This window comes from Cryptomeria japonica, chromosome 2, assembly GCF_030272615.1.
Source record: "Cryptomeria japonica chromosome 2, Sugi_1.0, whole genome shotgun sequence".
Classification (NCBI taxonomy): domain Eukaryota; kingdom Viridiplantae; phylum Streptophyta; class Pinopsida; order Cupressales; family Cupressaceae; genus Cryptomeria; species Cryptomeria japonica.
The window spans coordinates 411,751,411-411,773,312 of record NC_081406.1 but is presented as its reverse complement, the minus strand read 5'-3'; the positions used below and the strand labels follow the sequence as shown (position 1 = coordinate 411,773,312).

General features: G+C 36.3%; 1 protein-coding gene across 2 annotated transcripts in view; it reads right to left on the bottom strand.

Annotated features, from left to right (window-relative positions):
• Positions 1–487: 487 nt before the first annotated feature.
• LOC131061995 (uncharacterized) overlaps positions 488–21,902 on the bottom strand; it is a 110,460-nt gene continuing 89,045 nt past the window's right edge. For both annotated transcript variants that reach the window (XM_057995830.2, XM_057995829.1), the window contains exon 7: positions 488–779. In XM_057995830.2, the coding sequence (XP_057851813.1) occupies positions 741–779 (39 nt within the window). In that variant the 3' untranslated portion in view covers positions 488–740. The remainder of the gene's footprint in view (positions 780–21,902) is intronic.

Below are 21,902 nucleotides of genomic sequence, written 5' to 3'. Positions count from 1 at the left end.
CTTACATATAGTATAGTTTCCAGGTGCCTATTATTCTTGAAATCCTTTGAATAAAAGTTTGTCAGAAACATATGTCAAATTGGTTTAGCAATATTATAGTTTAAACTTTAAACCACTGTAATAAAACATAGTGACATTTCCATTTCAATTATTTTGCTCATCAATTTTCACCATATTAGTGCAATACGCTTTCACTTCTATGGGAAACAAATGCATTTGAACACAAATCAATAAATGAAACAGATATGGCCATCTTCTCAAGACAAGCAAAAATCAAAAGCCAAATTATATTTTTCTTCTGCTAAAATATGCTTTGTATAAATGACTTCCCAAACATATGAAAAGGAAAAATGACACCAAATTAAGGAGACAATGAAATATCAATAAGATTGACCATAGCCATTCGACATCTAACATGTATTTCCACTAACAATTATCATTTGTCAATTTTAATTATAACAATAACATTAAATTCAGCCCTCAAATGTTATACAGAAAAAAAGGCAGGCCATCTCAAATTAATTAAAAAAAATTGAAATTGTCATTTTCATGATAATTCTAGAAAAAGAAGGCCAAATTCAATTTTCTCATGGAGAAGTATACTAATAAGAATACCCATTAAACTCAACCATCAATCATTTCTGAAATACAAATAATCTTCACAAGGTTTATACCCAGTTTTCACAAAGACCATAGCAGATATAGGTCAAGGATATATATGAAATATGTATATTATATCCCTAATCATCATCATCAAGTACACTCCGCCGCCTCTGGATCTGACATAAGCACAATAACATAAGATTATTAGTCAGAAAATACTTGTTCCTTAAAAGAATACCTCTGTGGAGAGATAGTGTACACATTTTACTGAAATTTTTGTATCTACTCTCAGTGCTGAAGAAGAAACCTAAACTTTGCATGCTCTAGCTCTTTATGGAACAACGTTTTGTTGAAGATGAGTGGCCAAGAAAGATTTGTTGAATTATACCACTATTTTTAATTGCTTCCCCCCCACTATGTCTTACATATCCCAGCATAAATCAACTACGATTTAACTGCATAGCTTTCTTCTCTGACGAGTATAATCTTATGTTCTACCATAAAAGTAAAGATAGGAACTATTCTTGTTTGTGGCATTTGAGATTAAAGGACTTAAAAATCAAAATTTTGGAAACCTTTTTTAGGAGGTTGGGTGCTTGTTTCCTTGGCACTGGAAACGTTAAGGTGGAGTAGAAAGATAATCCTTTAATTTTTACAGGGTTTTAAATTGAACTGGAAGAAAAATATTAATGGGTTTATCATATCAACAAGATCAGGGCTTTCTCAGTGATTTCATCTTCCTTTGTGTCTCTTTGTTATTTTGTCTCAAACTATTTAAATTTCTTTACAGGTTTACATGATGATGAGAGTCAAGGTGGTGGCATGCTCAGCACACAAGGGTCTAACAGCAATATGCTGTACCTGCAAATTTTAGCAAGTAAAATGAATCATAAATTGACACTGGAATTTTCAGTTTAGGAAATTACTTCAGAACACTTCTGAAAACTAAATAAGAAATTAATCTTTTACAAATGTCCCCTTAGGTGAACAATAATGTTGATCTGTAACTTAAGTTAAAACGAGGAATTAAAATGAAATCCTTGGATTACTACCTCAAAACATGAAACTCAAAAAACTTTAGTTTCTTAACTTAGCATGTTTTTGTTGTAACTTTTTTGAGAGGTAGAGTGGAAACTTTAGCATGTCAGAGGCTTACTGTACTATACTTGAACAACTGAGGGTTTATGAAAGACGTGCTTAGGGACTTGGTTGCATTAACTCAAAAGTACTATAATAACCATGGTGCTTTTGAGGAAGAAATGATATTGCCTAAAAAGCAGAAACTAAACTGAGAATTTCGGACCAGTAGAGGGTTGAGCACAACAGTGTGAAAATAGCATGTTGAGTAGAAAAGGCTGGTCAAGGTTTCCATTAAGGAGAATGCATATATGTTAAAAGAACATAAATGAAAATCTGAGAACAATATACCTTGCAGACAATACTGTGCTGCCAATTAAAGACATCTCTACACTACAAATGTATCATGTCTTTACTTCAAGGTTTAGAGAGGTGCTTTCGTGGTATAAAAAGAAATCTGAACTCCAACCCCGATTTGAGATTTTCTAGTTAACATATTTAACTTTTAACAAAATATCAAAAAGTGAAAGCAAATATAGAAACACCTAGTCTAAAGCCATCATAACTAACGCAATCCTAAGGGTTAAGAATTGCATGGTTCCCCCTTTACCATCCCAGCAATGGAGGCAATCCTGTTCAGTGAACATTGTGTGCACAGGATCTCATCATTACATTATTTCTGGTTTAAACCTTATTAATATGTTTTCCATAAGGAGTTGTGATTCCAATCTTTATGAAGTTCCTCAGATGGAATGCTAATTATTTCTTCCTAAGGTACATCTCAATATATGGCAGATTAACAAGTTGTAAATATAAATATGGCTAACATATGCACCAACCTGGAATGTCTATACACTAGAGAAGTATAAATGGACCAAATCCTAGAAGGATACATCAACAACTGTAAAGTGCTCATGTCCAACATTATATCTTTTTTAGTTAATCAAATTACCTAGAAATGGTTGAAAAATAAGTTTAATATTAGATTGATGTGATGGGAGGAGCTGCTGTGCATGCATGGTGATTGTATTAGAAGTTTGACTATTGTGTTAGTGTAATGTCCCCAGTTTGGGATTTTATAATAATTCAGTCCTGAAACAACAATTCCAGCTTATAGTGAGAAATGTAATATATTTATGAATAAAATTTAATCAAACTGGAAACAATTTATTATAATATTTGATTCATAATTGATAATTCTAAGAATAGTTCAGGATGGAAAACTTATCTTGATAGCTTGTCATCAATAGATGATACATAATCCAAATCTCTTGCTGTCACTTCCTCTAATATAATATTTTCATGGACAGCCCTCTAACCATTACGTGTATATAATGATTTGTCTTCAAACACATATACACACCACACAACTGTACCTCCTGCTTCCTGTCCCCTATTTAATTTACCACTTATAATAAGAATTATAAGTCACAGTCTGCTATATGAAGATATCTATTTCTCTGACTTGATGTAATTGACATCTGAGATATATATATATTCTATTTGGTACAATGGATATGATGTTCAGAGTTTGTAATATATATAGATATATATTTATAATCCTTATCGAATGGATATGATGTAAAATATTTGCTATGTTAGATACTCTGATGGGGGTTATGACATGACTATATACTACAAAATACCCTTCTGCTATGGCTGTATACTTATGCTGTCAGTCTTCCCCTTGTCCTCTATAATGTTGATAATTAATTGCTGTGTCTGATCGTTCTTTTGAAGTATGCAGATAATTGTGCTGTGCCTGATTGTTACCTTTAATCACACAACAATCTCTGCTCATAAATGTAATATAAGTCTTAGAATCGATCACATTATAATGTGTATCTAATAATGAAGCCTTCCTGATTCAATTCTATAGACTATGTGCTTCTATACTACTCTGTCTACAGCCCATGTCGAGTGATCAGAATCTGGTTAATACTCAAGGTTGAATATGCTAATATTGTTGATGGGAGTATGTTGCTGTTCTTGGTTTGGAGATTTACACTTCTAAGAATGAATGTCGGTGCTGTCTCCGATATGAATGTGCATATTTCTTATCATCGCACCACTAAACAATATTTCTTATCTAAGCGGTTGGCCATCTATATGACTTGGTGTATGCGAATAACTAATCATTATTGTATCTTTTTAATCATTGTTTTTTGAGCTGTAATCGATGTCAAAGATAATCTTAATTATCCTAATCGCTGCTTTAAATGTCTTAACCAATATATGTTTGATTGGAATGTCTTAATGTCAACTGATCGGATTGGCTTAATATATTATCAATGTCGATGTTTACTTGACTATTGCTGCCTAATAGTGGGGCTGATCGCTGATTAAATATCACTGCAGACGAAGTATCGATGTTTTGCCTTAAGCAATACCTCAGACTGCAATTACTGTCTCAAAGGCAGAAAAATCTGACATTGGTCTGCCACTATGTGTTTATTTAATAATTATTTAATAGTAATTAATATTGATTGTAAATTAATATTTTATTTAATAATCTATTATTATAGAGATAAATGGTTATTCATTATTTTATAATATATTGCTGATAGCAATAAATGGATGATTAATCAGTACTAAATAAATGTTTTTTATTTAGTTTAGTTTAATTTTTATGTTTATTCTTTTTTTTTTTTATTATCATTATTTATTATTAAATTATATTTCGAAGTGGGGACATCACAGTCTCCCCTCCGTGGAGATGCTTGCCCACAAGCATCCTTAATTTTGTCATGAAGGTTCTTGATTTGTGAAACCTTGTACTTACATGACCGAAGATTTGTAAGGATAACCTGTCACTACATTGTGAAGCACACATGCAAATATATACATATCCCATTGTAAGGATTTAAGCAATTACTGGGAAGAAGAGATGGGATGGGTTTGCTGGGAGCTGCTTCTCCACTAAGCCATTTTGTGAAGTTGGGGGGAGAATGTAGCCAGGTTGCTTGACTCTTTACGAGCCCCTCGGAACCTCTCAGCTCAATCTCAAGCCCACAACAAAAGATGGGTATTATACAATTAATTTTTTTATGCATTCCCTAAGCACTTGTTATCTTGTGAAGTTGGGGGAGAATGTCAAAACTCTATTGCATCTCAAGCCCACAACACAAGACTTGTGAAGTTGGGGGGAGAATGTCAATACTTTGTTGCATCTCAGGCCCACAACACAAACTTGTGAAGCTGGGGGAGAATGTCAATACTTTGTTGCATCTTAGGCCCACAACACAAGATTTGTGAAGATGGGAGGAGAATGTCAACACTTTGTTGCATCTTAGGCCCACAACACAAGATTTGTGAAGATGGGGGGAGAATGTCAACACTTGTTGCATCTCAGGCCCACAACACAAGATGTGTTTCATACTATCAATCTTTATGCATTACCTCTTGCCATTTTGTGAAATTGGGGAGAGAATGTAGCCAGGTTGCTTGACTCTATACAAGTCCCTTGGAACCTCTCAACTCACTCTCAAGCCCACTCCACAAGATGGTTTTAAACAATCAATCTTTATGCATTCCCTCTTATAGGATCGGGGGGAAGACGTAAGGGGGTGACTTGACTCTTTAATTGTAAGTACTTGCTTTTAGGTTACTTACAAGCCCCTCACGACCCATCTCTTACTCTTCAAGCCCTCACCCATAAGAGGATAACAAATAGTATTATGCATATGAAGACACGGAGTATACATATAAATGCATGAAGACACTGAGCATACACAAAGTATGCACTTGTACAAACACGGAGCATACATTTGAAAACATGAAGCATATATATGGATATACGCAAGCACGTAGCATACACTCAAATACTTCTATTGTTAGATTTCTTCTTATTGACTGAAATGATTTATTGATTCTTTACCCTGCCATCCCATCATGCTCTGATACCACTGTACTGTCCCCAGTTTGGGATTCTATAATAATTCAGTCCTGAAACAACAATTCCAGCTTATAGTGAGAAATGTAATATATTTATGAATAAAATTTAATCAAACTGGAAACAATTTATTAATATATTTGATTTATAATTCTAAGAATAGTTCAGGATGGAAAACTTATCTTGATAGCTTGTCATGAATAGATGATACATAATCCAAATCTCTTGCTGTCACTTCCTCTAATATAATATTTTCATGGACAGCCCTCTTACCATTATGTGTATATAATGATTTGTCTTCAAACACATATACACACCACACAACTGTACCTCCTGCTTCCTGTCCCCTATTTAATTTACCACTTAAAATAAGAATTATAGGTCACAGTCTGCTATATGAAGATATCTATTTCTCTGACTTGATGTAATTGACATCTGAAATATATATATATTCTATTTGGTACAATGGATATAATGTTCAGAGTTTATAATATATATAGATATATATTTATAATCCTTATCGAATGGATATGATGTAAAATATTTGCTATGTTAGATACTCTGATGGGGGTTATGACATGACTATATACTACGAAATACCCTTCTGCTATGGCTGTATACTTATGCTGTCAGTCTTCCCCTTGTCCTCTATAATGTTGATAATTAATTGCTGTGTCTGATCGTTCTTTTGAAGTATGCAGATAATGGTGATGTGTCTGATTGTTACCTTTAATCACACAACAATCTCTGCTCATAAATGTAATATAAGTCTTAGAATCGATCACATTATAATGTGTATCTAATAATGAAGCCTTCCTGATTCAATTCTATAGGCTATGTGCTTCTATACTACTCTGTCTACAGCACATGTCGAGTGATCAGAATCTGGTTAATACTCAAGGTTGAATACGCTAATATTGTTGATGGGAGTATGTTGCTGTTCTCAGTTTGGAGATTTACGCTTCTAAGAATGAATGTCGGTGCTGTCTCCGATATGAATGTGCATCCCCCTAGAATTGATTTTTGAAATACTGTTTATACCTTTATCTTCCTAAAGGTCATGTCTTTTGGAATAACCATTCCTTGAAAATTCATCATTGTTTGTTAACATAAGAAGTTATCTTAATAACATCGCACCACTAAACAATATTTCTTATCTAAGCGGTTGGCCATCTATATGACTTGGTGTATGCCGATAACTAATCATTATTGTATGTTTTTAATCATTGTTTTTGAGCCGTAATCGATGTTAAAGATAATCTTAATTATCCTATTCGCTGCTTTAAATGTCTTAACCGATATTTGTTTGATCGGAATGTCTTAATGTCATCTGATCGGATTGGCTTAATATATTATCAATGTCGACGTTTACTTGATTATTGCTGACTAATAGTGGGGCTCATCGCTGATTAAATATCACTGCAGACATAGTATCGATGTTTTGCCTTAAGCAATACCTCAGACTGCAATTACTGTCTCAAAGGCAGACAAATCTGACATTGGTCTGCCACTATGTGTTTATTTAATAATTATTTAATAGTAATTAATATTGATTGTAAATTAATATTTTATTATTATAGAGATAAATGGTTATTCATTATTTTATAATATATTGCTGGTAGAAATAAATGGATGATTAATCAGTAACAAATAAATGTTTTGATATTTAGTTTAATTTAATTTTTATGTTTATTCTTTTGTATTTTAATTTTATTATAATTATTTATTATTAAATTATATTTCGAAGTGGGGACATCACAGTTAGGATTAGGATTTTTGAGAATCAAATCAGAATGTTATGTTTATTTATATTATAAACTAGATGGTGATTGATTCCATATTATTACATTGTGCATAGATGATATGTTATTTTTTGTAACACTAAGGATGTCATTTGTGATTTGAAGTCTTAAATTCCAACACCGTTTGATATAACAGAATTGGAGCAACCAAATATGTCCTGGGTATGGAGATCAAAAGAGAGAGAGAAAATAAAACCTTTAGTTGGACTAGAGCATGTATATGAACTATGTGTTGGAAATATTCTACATGTCATTTTATAGACCATTGAATGTTCCAATTTAAATGGGGACTAAGTTATCCATGGAGCAATGTCTGACTACACTTGATCAAATAGAGGACATGGCATGCGTGCCTTATGTTAAACCAAAGAAAATACCCTAGCAATGAGAGTCTTAATTTGTTTTATCGTTAATCCTAGATGATATTATTGGTATGTGCTTAAGAGATTCTTTAGGTATCGATAAGGTACTTCTGAGTGCTTTATTTCTTATCATGGTAATTCGACAAAACACTAGCACTTAGTGGATATTCATGGATTTGTGGGTTTAGACTAGGCAGGAGATGTTGAGAGAGAAAGATCCACCACTAGATGTTTTATAATTTATTTGGTGGTGTTATCAATTGGATAAGTGGCAAGTTATGGTCACATTATTTACTACAGACATTGAGTACATGTCAGCTACTCATGCTTATAAAGAGGTCATTTGGATTAAGAGATTGTGTTCAAATGTGGAGCTAGATTAGGGATCCATGAGTTCTTTGTAATGTTCAAAGTGTCATATTCTATCAAAAAATCCATTTTATGTGAGGACAAAGGACATAGATATGTAGTACCCATTTTGTTTAAGATATAGTAGAGGATAGGAGGGTGATACTAGATAAGTTTGACACTTTGCATGTTATTGTAGATGTATTAAAGAAGCTAGTGAGTAAAAAGAATTTTTGATGGTGTAATGTGTCCATGGACCTTACAGGCTCTAGTAGTTAGATTTGTTAATGTGTGTAACTTCGTGAGACATCATTTCATGCAATGTCTGTAAGATTCGTATAGCTGATTGCACCCTTTCACAGTTCATCTATTTTGCTCGATTGTTATTTGAGCTCCGTGTTCGTGATAATTCTGTTTTTCATCTCCAATATGTTGAATGTGTTTTCGGTTCTTTCCAATATCCATCACCACATATGTGTATGTTGCTTGCGGCTTCGTGGAAGTATTGTGTGTTGGCTGCCATTACCGTCCGATCTGGATTCCATCCGTTGTTCAATTCTCTTGATGTCGGTCATGTAACTGACATCTTTCCCTTGCGCGTGGCTTTTCATCTTCACTTCATGGAGAGTTATACTTCTTCTATTCATTTCTATATCTCTATGTTTTCCAGCTGCAATGGAGTTCAGGCATTCTATCTATTTTATGTATTTTGGTGATCTTCAGCAGTGTGTGCTTTTTCTTCAGAAAAGAGAGGCTGTATTCAATGAGCGGTATAATTTAAAGGAAGACCATTTATTCTTTTGCTTCTGTGTTCATCCATGATTGAGTTCGAAGGAGGTATTTTCAGTAGCTTCCGTGTATCGTTCGATCCATTCTATATAACCTTTGTGTGAATGATCGATGTGCAAGATATATATATGTTGTAAAGGAGGATATATGTGGTATGCGTTATAGAAGTCATTTTTGACTTATTCGGTTGATTGTTAAATTGATAACAATCATTACTTGCTAAGCGTATCAACTTTGTATCAGACGTGTTTTGATAATAAAGATATTTTTAGTGTGGCTGGGTTTTTCACCCTCAGGTGGAGGGTTTTCCCAGGATAAGTTTTGTGTTTTTGTGTTCTTGTAAGAATTCTTGATTTAGATTTTTGAGTTTTTATCTTTCGGTTCTAAATTTTAACATGGTATCAGAGCGGGTCTATAGAAAAGATCCAGAACCAGATTGGTTGGTTTTGAAATATTCTGATTCTAGTTGGAAATCTGATTCTGAATCTGATTCTAATTGGAAATCTGATTTTGAAATATTCTGAATCTGAATCTGATTCTAGTTGGAAATCTGATTTTGAAATATTCTGAGTTTTTATCTTTCGGTTCTAAATTTTAACATGCTAGTGTTCTTCCACACAAGAACTTTGCCTTCAGCAAATGCAACCTGATATCCTGTATATTTAGCTTGTTTATTTCAAGTTTTCAACAATGGTGAATGGACTCAAAGTTGAAGATAGATTGGATGGTGTAGCTAATCATACTTCATGGAAATTCAGAGTTCTTATTGTGCTTGAAGAGAATAATCTTCTCAACAACGTGAAGTCTGTTGTAGATGAACCTTCTGATGATTCTGAGAAAGCACAATGGAGGAAAAATAATTTCATGGCAAGAAAGATTCTAATTGATTATGTTAAGGATCATCTAGTACCTGTTATATCCAAGTTGGATTCAGCCAAAGAGATGTTTGAGTGTCTTCAAAGTTTATATGAATTCAACAGCACTAGTAGAGCTCTAGCCCTGAGACATCAACTTCTTCATATCAAAATGGCTAGAGGTGAATCTATTGTTTCTTTCTTTATGAAGATTACAAATTTGAAGGATCAGCTCAATGCTATTGGAGATTCTATTGAGGATAAAGACCCGGTTATGCTGGCTATGAATGGTCTTCCTCACTCTTGGGAATCTTTCATTCAAGGTATTAGTGGAAAAAATGAACTACCCAAGTTTGATCGATTGAGAGCTGATTGCATTCAAGAGGAATGCAGATTGGAGGCAAGAGGAATTGGGCGGAAATCTCATAATGAAGAAGATCATGTTCTTACTGCCCATACTTCTAGAAAAAAAGGAAGGAAAAGAAACTTTAAAAGAAACAGAGACAGGAGTTCTGATTCAGCTCCTGAATCTAAGAAGAAAAAGGATCTCTCTAGGGTTCAATGCTTCAAATATGACAAATTTGGTCACTTTGCTAGAGAATGTCCTTCAAGGCCCAAGCATCAAGCTGCTGCAACTAATGTTGAACATGCTTCTCCTCATAGAGAATCAAGTGAAAATTCAGAGGGTTTCTTATTTATTCCTGCTCTTTCAAGTAGTGTTCCCTCTGATAGTAATACTTGGTTGATTGACAGTGGAGCTTCTCGCGATATTAATGGTTATCGTGAACATCTCTCTAATCTGATTGAAAAAGATTCTCATTTGCATGTTATCATTGGTGATGATGCTCGTTATTTTGTGAAAGGCGCTGGAACCACATCTTTTCATTTAGATTCTGGAATTCCTCTTCATCTGAGTGATGTGCTATTTGTTCTTGGAATCAAGAGAAATCTGATTTCTATCTCAGCATTGGAAGATAAAGGATATCAGGTTGCATTTGCTGAAGGCAAAGTTCTTGCGTGGAAGAACACTAGCATCAAGATAGCTCGTGAAATTGGTGTTCGTCATGATAGTCTATATAGACTTTCAGCTCGTTCTATTCATGCCTTAGCTCATGATTCCACGACTTCTAATGAGTTGTGGCATAAAAGATTTGCTCATCTAAATTTCAGAACTCTTTCCTCCATGGAGAAGATGGTCATTGGTCTTCCTAAGCTTAATAAAGATCATGATGGTGTTTGCAAAAAATGTCCTCTAGGTAAGAACATTAAAAGTCCTTTTCACTCTAGTGAAAGTAGAGCAAACGAAATTCTAGAGCTGATTCATTCTAAACTTGTGTGGTCTTATGTCTGTTGCTTCTTTAAGTGGTTTTTGGTTCTATGTTACTTTCATTGATGACTTCTCTCATAAGACATGGATTTATTTTTTGAAATCTAAAGAATCCGATGAAGTGTTGTCTAGATTTAAAGAGTTCAAAGCTCTAGTAGAGAATTTGTCTAATAAGAGGATCAAACTTTTAAGATCTGACAATGGGGGTGAATATACTTCTGGTTTGTTTCAAAATTTCTATATTGAAGCTGGGATTAAGAGGGAGCTTTGTGTCCCTTAAAATCCTCAACAAAATGGAATTGCTGAAAGAAAGAACAGGTCTATTGTTGAGGCAACGAAAGCCATGATCCATGATCAAGGCCTTCAAATATTTCCTCGGGCAGAAGCTTGCAGGACAGCTATTTATGTTCAGAATCATAGTCCACATCAAATTCTAGACAATATGACTCCTGAAGAAGCATTCTCAGGTGTTAAACCAAAAGTTAGTCATCTCATAATTTTTGGGTGTCCAGTTTACATTCATGTACCTAAAGACAAGAGGTCTAAGTTAGAGCCTTCGGGCAAGAAGGAAAATTTTGTTGGTTACTCTGAATCTTCAAAAGTTTACAAAATCTACATTCCGGGTCAAAAACAGATTGAGAACAACAGAGATGTTTCATTTGAAGAAGATGTAGCTTGCAAAAGATCCAAAAGAAGTTCTATGGAAATTGAAAGTGAAGATCATGATATTTCTCAAAATATGGATACTACTGCCCCTGATTCCCCTTCTAAGATTCAGAGGGAGACTCCTGATTTAGAAGATCCTATTGATCCTATTGATCTTATAGATACCTCTGCTGAACCAAGTAATATTTCATGTGGCAAGAAGAGACCTTTATGGGCCAGGCATACTATGCAAGAGGATGTGGCAAGAAGAGACCTTTATGGGTCAGGCATACTATGCAAGAGGCTGAAAAGTATTCAGCCCCTCATGGTACTTTCAGAGAAGGTAAGAGACCTCATAAGTTTGCAGGATATGTTGCTTTAATGAATCACTTTATTGAATCCAAGCCTTCAAGTTTTGAAGTGGCTTCAAAACAGCAAGTATGGAAAGATGCAATGTTGGAAGAATATCAATCCATCATCAAGAATGACTTTTGGGATGTTGTTCCTAGTCCTCAAGATAAATTTGTTGTTTCTTCTAAGTGGTTGTTCAAAATTAAACATGCAGCTGACGGAAGTATTGAAAAATATAAAGCTAGATTTGTAGCTAGAGGGTCTTCTCAAAAGGAAGGTATAGATCATGAGGAGACCTTTGCTCCTGTAGCTCGGTACACTTCAATCAGAACTATTATTGCTATTGCAGTATGGACAACATACGTAGCTAGTCCCACTGGATCCTTTGACTTTACAATAGTCTCGTGAAGGTAAAGAATGCAATTGCACACACGTGGATAATCAATGACTAGGTAACTTGATACAATTCTTGGATTCCATCCTTTCAAATGTGTTTTCTAACCTATTGCTATGTTATGCAAGGGTTAATTGAAGATTCTAAGAGTCGGATTGAGCTCTATTCTTGAAATGTTCTGGAACATTTGCTCCGTGGAGTCACCAGATGTTATGACCTTTTCACACATCGCCCCATTGCTAAAAGGGACCCCCTCTTTTCCTGCTTTCCACGTGTTTAGGTTAGGGTTTTAGCAGCTTAGTGGGCAATTTTGTGTTTCCTGCGCCCGAGTCTTGGAGTTTTGATCATGCCTAGAGTCGTTTAGGGTTTTTTGAGGTTATAGGATCAAGCGCGTAAAGTTGAGATTTTAAATGATCCTAATTTTGTCCAAGTGTAGACCTTTTGAGCGTTAACGTGTTTTCTGAGCATCCACGTTGGTGATTTTAAGTGCTAAAGTGTTTCAAGACCTTTTGGAGTTGTTTTCTCGCTCCTAGGAAGTTATTCAAATTGATTTCGCACTTTATCCCGATAGATTTCCTTGTGTTACACTCAAATGTTTGATAAATTTGCCCAAGTCTAGTCGAGTTTTATTGAGTTTTGAAGTTTCCTAGTGATTTTGAGTGAAAAAATCATCATTTTCCGGATGAAAATCCATATTATAAGGATTAAAAGGTCAAAATTCCACACTAGAGGTACTTTTCCCCTCATATTTCTAACTACCCATGATTTTCCCCCACTCAAAATCCAAACTGGACATGGATTTCCCTTGAAATCCAGACTTGACCCATTTTTCCACCACTGTGAATCCACACTAGGGTCAATTTTCCCCAAGATGCTATAATTTTGGCTAAGTGTTGGGATTTTATCCTGACTGCCCTTGTTTTTCCACTCGGAGTATGGATGAGGTTTCGGATGACGTTTGTGTCGATTCCACACCTAGGTCGATTTTCCACCAAGCCTTTTGTGACAAGTTTTTTGAGGATTTTAGTGCGGATACTCATTCCAGACTCAAGGCGATTTTCCACTAAGAGAGATTTTGATATTTTTGAGCCCGGATATTCATCCAGACTAGGGTCGATTTTCCACCAAGGGGCATTTTTGCGTTGAAGGATGGAGTTTTAAGTGGAATTTTCATTCCAGACATAGATCAATTTTCCACTAGACCCTATTTTTGTGCACGTTGATGATTTTCAATGGGATTTTTTATCCCTACTGGGATCGATTTTCCCCTAAGGGGATATTTTGACGATTTTAAATGTGATTTTAATGGGATTTTTCAATCCCTACTTAGATCGATTTTCCCCAATTGGCCATTTTCATTTAAATTTTGAAATATTTTTTTTAAAAATGAGCCTCCTTTTGATTGTTTTTAAATGAAAAGCAACAATTATTTAAAATAAAGGAAAAACAATTAATGATTTGTAATCAGCATTTAATGTTTCCAACCTTCTAGAAGCAAATCGATTTTTACCAGGCAAGTATAAGAACAAGTTTTTTATCCCACATTGCTTGTGTGGTGAAAGTTGATGGTGGAAGCAAGTTCAAAAGGGGATACCCCAGCATTATTTTATTACTAAGTTTGCCGAGTGTATCCATGAAAGGGTGATTTCCTCTCCAGCTGGCGATTTTTTGGTAGAATGTCCAGGTGAAGTGATTGATTGGAGACTATCCTCATTGCCATTTTTCCAGCTTAGCGACATGTTTGGTGGCTGCCATTGATGCCATAGTGCCATGATTTTTTGGAGATCGCGCCATTTTGGGTGAACTTCGCGATTTTTGCTTGGGGCGATTTTTGTGTTTGAGGTTTCCACCTCTCACTTTGGCAATTTTTCCTTGATACCGCCATTTTTTGCTTGCTGTTCTCAGATTTGGGTTGGCAGATAGAAGTACATTTTGAAGGCATTTTCAGACTTGTGTGAGGTGGCACCATAGTTGGAGGAGGACGATTTTGTTTTGCAAGTGTTTTGGTGCCATTTTTTGGTGGATTCCCTTCATGTTTGGTGGTCGCCATCACTCCCTACCTGTTGTGATTACTTCAGATCTGAGTTTTCACGCCATTGTTACTGCTGGTGCGACCTCCATTGTTGGCTGTTCATCCATTTTCAGACTTAGATTTTCATTGCCCAGCCAACTCCAACTTTGGCGATTTGCATTTGGGAGCATTTTGGGATCATTTTCAGTCAGATTTCATGGCTGCCACAGGTCTACAACTTCATTTTGGCTGCTTGTCCTCAGAACATTAAACTTTTGCCAGCCATACTTGTGTTCCCGAAATAGATTGCTTTCGTCATCAAGATTGATTTTCATCAAATTTGTGCATATTTGGGTGATTGCAACATGTTTTGAGAGATTAATTTGTATAGTTGCAGGTTGTCTTCAGATTTGCTGACGGCCATTGTTGACTTCGGAAGGTGTCCTCAGAGATAATTTTGTGTGAAAACACAACCTTTCACACCTTTCCTTAGTCATTGTTGATCCGGTATACTCCTTTGCACTTCAATTTGAGCATAAGTTCCAAGTATAAGGAGGTAATGATTTTAATGAATTTCATGAGGGTTTCATACCCTAACCTTGTCACATTTTGTATTTAAATTGTTGAAATCTATCTAGAGTGTGGATTATTTTCCTGATTTCCATACCCTAATTAGTCTAAATCATTGGGAACTCAAGAATTTTGTCAAGAATATTTTTATTTTTCCTAAGTTTTAACTTCAAGCTTCGTACAGGTGTGATGTCGAAGTCCAGACTCAAGGAAAAGAGAGAACAACAGAAGATATTTGAGACTGGATTCTATCTAGAATCCAAGATGTCATCCAGATGGAAGGAGATTATAGACACGAACATGCATTTCCTGAACATGAACCAGATGCGACAGCGTATGTTCGGAATTGGAAGCCAAATTCCTTCCCCAGCATATGTGAACATGATGAAAAGTGGCATTTTCCAGGCCGCTGGATTTCCACAATCCATACAACGTAGTGATCTTATCCTGGACTGTACACGATGTTACGATCCTCGCTCCTGAATAATCAAGATTCCTAAGGGCAATATCATTGCCTACCTTGCCGAGGATACCATTATTGAGGTGTTTGGAATTCCATGTGGAGCAGACATGAAGGATATAACTAAAGATGAATATGAAGACCGATATAAGAAGATGGATGTGTGTAAGACCATGGTGAATAAGGAGTGGATGATCGAGCCTAGGCCTCATCATTCCAAGGCTCCCAAGACACTCATGTGCACGGACTTCAAAGATGAATATAGTGATTTAGTATTCTTGTTTAACCGAGTGATGGGGAAGTGGATGATTGAGCCTAGGCCTCATCATTCCAAGGCTCCCAAGACACTCATGTGCACAGACTTCAAAGAGGAATATAGTGATTTAGTATTCTTGCTTAACCGAGTGATGGGGATGCCGTAGGGTGCAATATACGATGGATGGATGTTCTATTTCATCCAGGATTGTCTAAAAGGAACATTAATAAATTGGTCCAGAATCATCAGTGACAATCTAGACTTTCAGCTGAGGAATGTGTAGCGGTCCAAGTCATTCGCCATGACTTCCTACTCGGTATACTTGCTTGCACGGTTTCTTACATACAAAGGATTCATATGCTCAGGTGAAGTCGGGAATGGACAAGGACAATTCAAAAGTTATGAGTGCTATCCACAACTGAACATGTATAGAGTTGAAGATTACAAGAGAGTGAATGATGTATTCACAATGTACATCATGTGGATGCTGCAGGGTGGAGTCCACAAGAGATTGTCCAAGGAGGCAACGGAGCTGATAGAGAAATATGGATCGTGGTATATTCAGTTTCCCACTTTCACATACCTCAAGATTCATGGGTTTCAATCCGAACCCTACAGGCTTCCTAGGTATCCTTCTGACAGAATGATCTTGTTGGAAGTGGTGAGACAGCTTCTAGAGTTTGATTCTATTCAAAAAGAGAAGCACAGGACAGGCATGACATTCCCTATTTCAGTTGGGAAAACATTGGAGGTTTGTCAATCCGCCTTAGCAGCCAACACTGCGAGTGAGGAGCTTGCATTCTATCGATTTGCAACATATAAGAAAAGAGAATGGTTTGATTCAGATAAGAAAGTTGGAAGGATCAGGGGAGAGAAGTTCATCCACAAGGTAGACATAGAGGATTATTGGGCCAACCTGATGGACGAACAGGCAATGAAGAGACGAATGTGATCCAGAATGTCAATGGATTTCATGAGGAAGTCTGGACTTTTCCTCATTCCTGATAAGGTGTTAGATGACAGAGATCATATGCATCCACAGTATGAAAATGAAATGAAGAAGGCGATCTTATTGCCTAATTGGTCAGAGTCAGAAGAGATAGATTTGAATGTATTGATAAGAGAGGTCTTGAGTTTCTCCCGAGCATGGGTAGATATTCAGATGAATAAGATAGTTGATATGGGTGTTTCCTTCACTTATGAAAAGATGAAACCGAAAGAATCCACTTTCGAGGATGATCAGAGGACTATCAGTGATGTCAGGATTCATGCGGATGAGGAAAGTCAAGCTCCCAAGAGAAGAAAGAACACACCAGGAGAAGTCAAGGCTAGAGAGAAGAAGATTGAGGAGGTCAAGAAGAAGAAACAAAAGACTACCATTCCTTCGCCTATCATTCCTTCACCACCTCTCAGTGTCTCATCAATCAAAGAAGTTCAAATGGCAGAACAAAACAGGGACTACGCAATGCTCCAACACAGTGATACTACCAGAGAATATTTAGGATTTACATGCCACAGCGACATCTACTCCACCAAATGAGGATGATGATCAGTCGGGATCCCCTACTGTCCTTTTGGAGGTTAGTTTGGGAAAGAATGTATATGATTTGACCAAGAATAATCCTGATGATGATGACGATGTCATCTCGGCATTGAGAGAGCTTGATCGAGATATGTGTCTCGATGATGGTATGGAGATGGCTGCTATTCCTAATTGGCTGATGAAGAGTATGGAGAAAAGTAAGAAAATGATAGAGGTACAACCTATTGATGACATTGATGACTACTTAGCTAGGAGCAATGAGGAGAAAGAGCCTAAGAGAGTTGAGATTTTGTCACACATAGCTAGAGATGAGACAGGAATGCGGATTGCACAAGTGGTTGTTCCTATTGGAGGTGTGACGGCAAACATTGCTACTCCTATGGATTTCCAGATTACTTCAGTTGCCCTTGGCCGTGTTGTGACATCTTCACAGATCGCCTCATTGCAAATAGGGAACCCCACTTTTTGCTTTTTAGAGTAGAAGTTTTGCCTAATTTCCTACTGTTTGCCTTTGCTGATGACAAGGTTTTTGAATTTTGAATAGGATCATGTGTTTAAAATGTCAAAATGTTAGAGTGATCCTGAGTTTTGCCTAAGTCTAGGGGTTGCCTTAGGGTTTTGATTTATTCTTGCTAAGTGTTGACCTTTTGAGGATTAACGTGTTTTTAAACATGCACGTCGGTGATTTTAAAGTGCCAAGGTGTTTTCAAACCTTTTGGAGTTGTTTTCTCGCTCCTAGGAAGTTATTCGAGTTGATTTTGCACTTTATCCCGATAGGTTTCTTTGCTTTTCGCTCAAATTTTTGATGAATTTGCCTAAGTTCAGTTGATTTTTATCAATTTTTAAAGTTTTCTAGCGATTTTGAGTGGTTAAAATGTCAAATTCCTAAGGGAAATCCATGTTCTAAAGGTTAAAAGGTCAAAATTCCATGCTAGAGGTGCTTTTTCCCTCATATTCCTGACTACCCATGGTTTTCCCCACTCAAAATCCACACTACACATGGCTTTCCCCTGAAATCCATACTAGCTATGATTTTCCACCACTGTTTATCCATGCCTGGGTCATTTTTCCCTTGGAAGCATCAAATTTGACTAAGTGTCAGGATTTCGTCTTGACTGCCTTCGTTTTTCCACTGGGAGTGTAGAATGGAGAGCGGACAAGAATGCAGATGAAAATGAGGAAGATTCCACGCCTGGGTCGATTTTCCACCAGGTATTTGTGACAAGTTAATGTGGATTTTTGTGCAGACTCTCAGTCCATACCCAAGTCGATTTTCCATTGAAAGCAATATGATGAATTTTGAGTCCGGATTTTTATCCAAACTGAAGTCGAAATTCCACCAAAGGGTGTCAAATGAAGTTAATTTTTGTGTGGATTCTTTATCCATGCCCAAGTCGATTTTCCCCTGACCTATTTTATGTGCAAGTTTGAAAAAAATTTGTCGGGATTTTTATCCCAACATGGGGCGATTTTCCCCCAAGGGTTAATTTTGATCTAAATTTTGGAATATTTTAAATAAATTGACCCCAAATTTAATTGTTTTACAAGTGTTGACGATTATTTAAAAATTAAAAACAATTATTTAATGACTTGCAATGTTTTAAAAATTAAAAAATATTATTTTCCAGGCAAGTTGATTTTCCCTCAAGTAGTGTAAAAGAGGAAAAATTTTATCCCATATTGCTTGTGTGGTGAAAACTCAAGGTGAAAACATGTTTAAAGAGAGGTGACCAGCATTAAAATATCATTAGATTTGCTGAGTGTGATTGCTAAGTTGCTGATTTGGGTGATTTTCTCCAGCTGGGCGATTTTGGTGAAGTGTCTACTTGACACATTTGGACCTGAAAGTTAGTTTTGTTGTTCATTTCCTGCCTATTCCCAGCTGGGTGATATTTCTTGGCAGCCATTGGAGCAAGTTTTTTAGAGTAATTTTCAGATTTGGGAGGTGGCCCCATGGCTGAAGTTGGACAATTTTATTTGGGAGGCTGATTCCTCCATATCTTGATGAATTTTGGTGATATTTTTGAGTGTTAAGGGGCTGCCATTATTTTCAGACCTTGCTGGGATTGATTTGACCTCCATTGTTGGTTGGCAACACATTTTCAGAATTATTCTTCATTGCTCAGCTCATCCACACCAAGGCGATTTTGGTTAAGGGTTGTTTGGAAGAGTTTTCAATGCATTTTCAAGGGCTGCCATTGTTGTTACAGTCTGAAACTCCATAGTTGCAAGTTCTCTTTAGACTGATTTTCATTTCCAGCCACTTGCCAACTTGGAAAATTTTACTTGGGCATCATTTCCTATGAGATTTTTGGGCATCTGGTAGAGCTCCCATGGTTGATCTAAGTCTGAAACTTCACTTTTAAATTTGTCTTCAGACTTAAAAAGAAATTTACCAGCCCTTTGTTTGTGCCCAGATTTGACAAACTTCACTTTGTGAAGGTGAAATTCATCAAATACAGGTGTTTCCTATGACTGCAACAAGTTTAAATGACTGATTTATTGAAGTTGCAGGTTTCTTCAGACATTGGGCAGCCATTGTTGGACCTTGGAAGGGTGTCTTCAGAATTTACAAACTAAAAATCAGACTTCTCCACACCCTTTTCCAAGCATTTTCAGAATTGTGGTATACTTCCGAGCACCATTTTTGACATTTTTCTGAGTATACCAGGTTGTCTTCAGACTGAAACTTCATTTCCAGCCACGTAGTTGTGCCCAGATGTGACCATTTCTGAGTTTTGAAGGTCAAAATAATTCAAATGCAAGCATGTGACATGGCTGTGACCACTTCCAGCCATTGATATTCATCATTTTCAATGCGTCTTCAGACTTTTTGGAGCCATTTTCAGACTTTCAGAAGGTGTATTCAGACTTAAGAATCAGAAAATCAGACTTCAATACACCATTTTCTGAGTATTTTCAGGCATTGGAGGGCGTATTCAGACTTTGACCTCAGAAAATCAGACATTTATTACAACTTTGATATCAAAAATCAGTCACTTTCTGAGTGTTTTCAGACCTCCAAGTGATATTTTCAGACCCGAACATTCATTTTTGGGCTCCAAATATTTGATTTTCTGAGTTTACAGGGGTGTCTTCGGACTTAGCAATTGTGATCAGACTTATCATAAGTCTGAAAATTGGTTTTCCTTAAGGAAAATCTTCCAGATTTCAATCCGGACCTTCATATTTTCCAAAATTGGTATTACAATTTTTTAAGATTAACTATCACATGTTGGGACAAATGTCAGGAACAAAGTCCCTATGAGGCTCTAATTTCCACTCAACACATGATGTTCAAGGACAGTAAGTCTGGATGAGGGTCGGATTTCCACTTGAATATGAAATTACAAAGGAAGGAAGTTGTCCAGATAGGCATCAAATTTCCACCAAGTGAAGAATGGACAAGGATAATGCGAATGGTTTTGATGAATGATCAGTCCATATGCAGATGAATTTCCCACCAAAGGTTAAAGTTAAGTTTATCACATGGGTGTTTGAAATTTGATTCAATGCTTGTTTGTTTTGCAGGATTGTTACGAGGAAAGGAAGCACGATGATCAAGGCTTGAGGTGAAGAAGGATGCACGTAATGCAGATAAGGAGGATCAATACTTCAAAGATTGGATGGGGATTTCCGGATGGAGATTCCAGAAGGTGAAGATGGGGACTAGATCAATCATGAAGAAGACTTCACTTTGATGGTGAACAAATGAAGGAAAGTAAGTTCAAGAAATGAACACAAAGGATTTTACATCAAGAAATCCGGAACTACATTAAGGCATTCCAATATCAAATTGCATCAAGGAAGGAAATATTTCAGGATTCCAAGATTGGGAAATTTTCCAAACATAAGGAGGGAACAATTCATGGAATTCCTTAACATAAGGATGGAATGTAAAGTATCATAAGTGATTCCAAACATTGTGAAGATGAAGAATGTACAAGGCAAATTGGTTAAGTGTATAAGGCAAGCTGAGGTGGCATCCTAGTCACCATTCGTTCAATCAAAGGGTACCAAGTCAACATTCATTCAAGGAGGGAATAGGTGACACATGGCAGTACATGGAATATTATTTATCTTACCTACCCTCGTTTCTTATTGGCCAATGTAATGGTGGTTGTACAAACCCTAATTAGGGTTTTATCTTGTAATCTTGGTCGTTGATCTTGAATCAATCTGAGCCATTCATTTCTTTTGAGGCTCTATATAAACCTCATTGTCTCTCATTTGTAAGAGAGAGTTTTTGTAGAATTGTTGGTATATGCTACAGCTATTTGAATCATAATCATTGTTCAATTGTTGGTGATTTTGCTCTTCAAGTGTTGTATTTGCATTCATGGTTCTCAATTCCTCCAAGTTAGATTAGAATTTATTTTCATGTATGTTAAGATTGACTGGAAGATTTGTTGAATATATTTGTGTGGAATCCTTAATCCATACCACTAGCCTCTTGCCGTTGGTAAGTGCGCCTTGTGTGGTCAACTGGAGATTTGAGTAAGCTTAACTTCAACTATTACGCGTCCCTTGACAAGCATCAACTTGGATGGTGTCAACGTTTGATGGTGATGGTCTGGAAATCCTTAAGTATACCTTAAACGATTGTACTAAGCTTGTG